Genomic DNA, 4967 nt, shown 5'->3' with positions numbered 1-4967 from the left:
CATCCATATTTTCCAACATTCCATTTGTGTTTCAATCTCCTCCAACTTTTCTTTGTTAATCTTTTTCTTAGACTTAACTTTCTCTTCCTTCTTTTTCAAACACGTCTGTAACTGTATCAGTTGATTCACGCTTAGACTTCCTTTATCAGGAAATCTACATTTGTTTATCCAATATTCGACACATGACAAACATTTTTCTCCATATTTCTTTTTCATAAACACAAAAATTGGACCTTGCAGGTCAGCCCCGTCCATCTTACTCCCTGCAGACCCCATGGTGTCTGTCCTGTAAGATTATCGGGCGTCCCCGATCAATCTGTGTAAATTTCTACTTTACTACGTCTTTCCAAGTTTACCGGATTCAAGGAGTCACCTGAACTCCTCCGGGCCTGGCGAAGTCACCTGAACTTCCTTTATTCTAACTACCTCGTAGTTATAGGGCCGTAAGATGGAAGAAACTTAACCTTTCAATTTTTTCCTAAAATACACAGTGACCTTTGACTTTTAAATTGTGAGATCAGAATGTTTTTACCGTGAATTAGGAGGTTTTCTCGTTCGTTGGATTCCAAGGTGACAGCCGCAGTCCACGCAGTCGGTCCTCTCGACCTTCAAACTTTCAGGGTTGAGGCAGGACGATCTTTTTCAAAGTCCTGGATGCGCAGTCACCGTCTGCCGTGGATACGGCGGTCAGCCTGGAATCCCACTTCATTGGTTTCAGCTTGCCCTAGTGACTACGCCTTCTGCTAGTTTGCCTGGTGATTTATCTATGCAAGCTTCTTTCTATAAGGCACTTGGTACGGAGGAACACCAACAGAAACTCCTTTGTCAGGAGGGCACTGATCTAGGGTCATGCTGTACCCAGATCCTGAGGAGTGATCCTGTTGGAGATACAGACCCAGGCCATACAGAGAAACAGTTTCTAATTGCTAAATGGCGCACGAACAGCCTAATCTTTTAAGGTCAAACGAAGGCAACAGACAGATAGTATTTTTCCACTACACATGCTGAGAAAAAAAGCAGGTAAGATTATTTTGTGTAACGCTGTGAATATTCACACCTGCTGACAAAATGCTGCACCTGTAGACTTTAGGGGTTAAACATACAGACTCTAAAGGATGAAAACGCCTTGAATCATGGCGAGATAAGGGGGGGGGGGGGGGGGGGTTAAACACACAGTGTGAGCGCTGCCAGCTGTGTGCAGGTATATATGGAGGAGTGTGTTCCCTGTGTGCTCTAACCTTTACCCCTCGTCTCAAAATGAACGTGGTCGGCGTGCTGTCCTGCCTCAGCCTGCTCCTGGCTGCCGCTGCCAGCCAGGAGCCCAAGCCCTGCGGTGAGTCTCACACGTCACACGTCCAGATCTGTTTCAAGATTTGATTTTTGTGCTTTCTGATGAAGCTCGATTTTGAATTAGATGTCAAACTTTATTCATAAAAACCGCCTTCAGGCAGATTCAGTTGCATTTCAAAGTTCTTTACAGGGGAGCGGAAAAGTGATGATGAAATGATTTAGAGATGAATGCACCCCAACGTATCAATAAAGTGGGACGGGAGGGGGGGAGGGGGCACAGTAATAAGAGACGAGAAAAAGAGAAAGTGCAGTAATTACTGATGTCAGCATTAATGTTTTTAATCCCAATTAATCTCATGTTATTTTGTCCCTTCAGGCTCTCCGTAGATAGTCGTCCTCAGTGTCTCCCTGTAGTCTCAGTGATGTAAAAGAAGGACACTGCTGCATCTTTGAATGTCTCATTTCACTTTAACAAACTCTCAGACAGCTCAGCTGACGAGTCCAAAGTAATATCCACCTTATGACATCACACATTGACCTTTGTTACCGTTCCTTTGAGCTGTTTGACCTCACTTTGGGATCCCTAACCACTTCCTGTTTCTGTGCTGAACTTCCTGTCCAAACACTTAATGATCTTGTTATCATTCCTGTCTTCATAATCAACAGTTACTGTTTATTAACGCTGCTTTGCATAGGATCCTGATTTCTTTAACATTTTGACCCTACCCCCCTCCCCCCTCCACCTCCGCAGTCGCTCCGGCCTTGATGAGCGGAGGTCTCACTGTGGTGAGTCTCGTCACACGTCTCACTCGTGTAATCTCTCCTGGATGGACCCACTCTCTGTATCTCATTCTCTCATTCTCTCCCTGTGCTCTCTACCTCTCCTTCAGATGACTGTCGGAGCTATCTCTTCCACCGGAACAGTCAGCTATGATGCTATTGGTCAGAGGATGAGAGTCAAGACCATGGGGCTCGCAGCCAACCAGACTGCTATTCTGGACACGCTGATGCTTTTCAATAAGGTGTGACAAGCTGCACCAAATGATTGTGCAGATATTTGTTTGAACCATGAGGGTGCTGTCACAGACACATGATGGCTTGGAGACAAATTTAACAACCGATCACTGATTGATATTTTTTGAAGGAAAAAAGCAGGAAGTTGTGATTATAAGAGGGTGAAAACTGCATGAAAACATGTTTGAGAATTTCATATCAAACATTCAGTTTCTGTCTTTGTCCTGTTTAGAAAGTCTACTATGAGATCAACTGGAGCAAATTCACCTGCAAGAAGAAGACGCTGGACACAGACTTCATCCCCATGCAGGTTCCCTCTGATGCCAAGCTGATGGGTCAGGTGTTCATGGGCTCCTCCTCCTCCTGGGGGATGGGAGTGCTGACCAACACCTGGTACGGATATCTGCCAGGGAACGGTAAGAGCAGCCGCTGAAATCCTTAGCCTACACGCCTGCTTTTATTTTGAAAGAAGGAAAGAGTAATGGCTCTAAATATAGAGGAGGACGTCACCGATCAGCCTGAGTTTAATGTGGAAAGAAAATCACGTCACAGACAGAACCTTTTATTGTGTTGTAGTCAAGACCACACTAACCAAGACCAAGACCAAGACCAAGACCAAGACCAAGACATGACCGAGACCAAGTCAAGACCAAGACATTTAGAGATCGGATCGAGTCAAGTCCAAGACAGGGCGGGACCGAGACAAGACCAAGACACAGGGAGGACAAGACCAAGACAAGCACATTTAGGGGTCGAGACAGAGTCAAGACCAAGGCAGGGTGAGACCAAGACAAGACCAAGACCAGGGTAGCGCGAGACCAAGACAAGACCAGGACATTTAGGGGCTGAGACCGAGACAAGACCAAGACCAAGGGAGTGCAAGACCAAGACCAGGGTAGGGCGAGACCGAGACCAAGTCGAGACCGAAGTGGTCTAGAGGAACGATCTTGAGTATGACAACTTTCATGTAAAACACCATCTGATGATTAAAATTAAACCCTCAACTTTGACCCTTACCTGTGACCTTCACCTGTGACCTTCACCTGTGACCGTCATCTTTGACCTTCACCTGTGACCCTCACCTGTGACCCTCACCTGTGACCCTCACCTTTGACCCTCACCTGTGACCCTCACATGTGACCCTCACCTGTGACTTGTGTTTCGTGTGTTCAGGCATGTACTCGAGTGTGTTCACGGAGATCGGCTGCGTCCCCATGACCTTCTCGTCCTACACTCCTGAGTCTGATTGGATCACTGTCAGGTGAGAACGTGAGCTGATTGACTCGAGCGCAGCCCCCTTACTTTAAGGCTGCAAACATACTGTTTTTTTGTCTTCTCTAACTCCTATGTCTGATATTTGCAGATATTGCATTCTCACATAAAGTCATGACGGTGAAACAGTCTGTAATGATTCAGTTTTCATCTTCTATCTCAGCACCTTTAACTGGGTTTTGGGGAACTCCAACCCCATGGACTTCTTCCCTCCTTTCATCTGTGCCAAGGCTCAGCTGGAGGAGACGGAGACGCCCGCCAACATGTTCACCGTCCTCAAGTCTCTGGCTTTGAGGGACAAGATGGAGGAGTAAACATCTGAAGAGTGTCAGCAACTGAATCTCAGTAACAATGTGTAGATCTAAATCAATCGAGTGAGGCTTGTTGGAGTGCAGACATGTCAGAGGGATGTATATGAATGTCATTTAGGATACATCCCCGTTTACATTGTCATAGTGGGATTTAACCCAAAAACCCATTTCTCTGTATTTCAGGTTAAATGAAACCTTAAAATGGTTTCCCCCCCGTCAGCCTCCTTAATAAAATAAATTAAAAGCATTGAGTGGAACTTTGTTGTTTGCAATATTCAAAACAAGCGACACCATGTTCAAATGTTCCCACAGTTACACGAGGCATTTATCACTAGTCTATGAGTCAGTTACACATGAGTGGTGCAGTAATTTATCCTCGTCAGTCAAATTACCATTTATTCAAAAGGTTTCAAAATTAAACTACAATCAAAGACTAATTGGTAATAAGGGTGTTTTATTTCGAAGGCAAGTGTTTTGAGTGAGATTGATGGATCTGTGCATGTGTGTATGTGTGTGTGTGTGTGTTTGTGTGTGTGTGTGTGTGTGTGTGTGTGAGTTACATGTCTCTCAATAACAGAGTTTAAACTTCCCGTCTTTAAACAAACAAACATTATAAAATGGAAACTGGACATTTCTGAAACAATATGGCCGAGCTTGTTGGCCTTTCTTAAATCAAATGTTGGTCATGTTCAGCCAAATGAAGGACGGTGGTAGGGATGCAGGGTCGCCTGGTAACCCTCTCCCTCTGGTAACCTGCAGTACTTACTGTCTGACAGCAGATGGAGGCAGCATCTCTTTTTCTCATCGTTTGATTTATGATGAATCCGTCTCATTTGAAAGCCCTGAAAATACTGACACTGTAGGATCTAGCAAGAGAACACTTTATTTTACACCCTGATCGACCATTTGGTGTTTATTAAACTGATCATCCCATCAATCAAATTGAATCTAAACAGCTTCAATCACAATTAAATTTGACTGATTCTGACATGTTAAAAAAAATTTCAGATTTTTCGTCCATATTCTTTCACTTGTTCCTGTGTGCACATTTTATGTTGTCATGTTTTATTTATAAATCTG

The 4967-nt window shown here is 44.4% G+C and overlaps 1 protein-coding gene across 1 annotated transcript; it reads left to right on the top strand.

Moving 5' to 3' along the window:
* The first annotated feature begins 1187 nt into the window (after positions 1-1187).
* On the top strand, positions 1188-4091 carry LOC132994542 (ependymin-like). The gene is made up of 6 exons (XM_061064956.1): positions 1188-1333; positions 2042-2076; positions 2181-2312; positions 2537-2720; positions 3478-3565; positions 3740-4091. The coding sequence occupies exons 1-6, from the start codon at positions 1258-1260 to the stop codon at positions 3888-3890; spliced, it is 666 nt and encodes a 221-aa protein (XP_060920939.1). The 5' UTR covers positions 1188-1257; the 3' UTR covers positions 3891-4091.
* The last annotated feature ends 876 nt before the right edge of the window (positions 4092-4967 follow it).

Source organism: Labrus mixtus, chromosome 2 (assembly GCF_963584025.1).
Source record: "Labrus mixtus chromosome 2, fLabMix1.1, whole genome shotgun sequence".
In the NCBI taxonomy this organism is placed as follows: Eukaryota; Metazoa; Chordata; class Actinopteri; order Labriformes; family Labridae; genus Labrus; species Labrus mixtus.
This window is presented reverse-complemented; position numbering and strand designations above follow the sequence as displayed.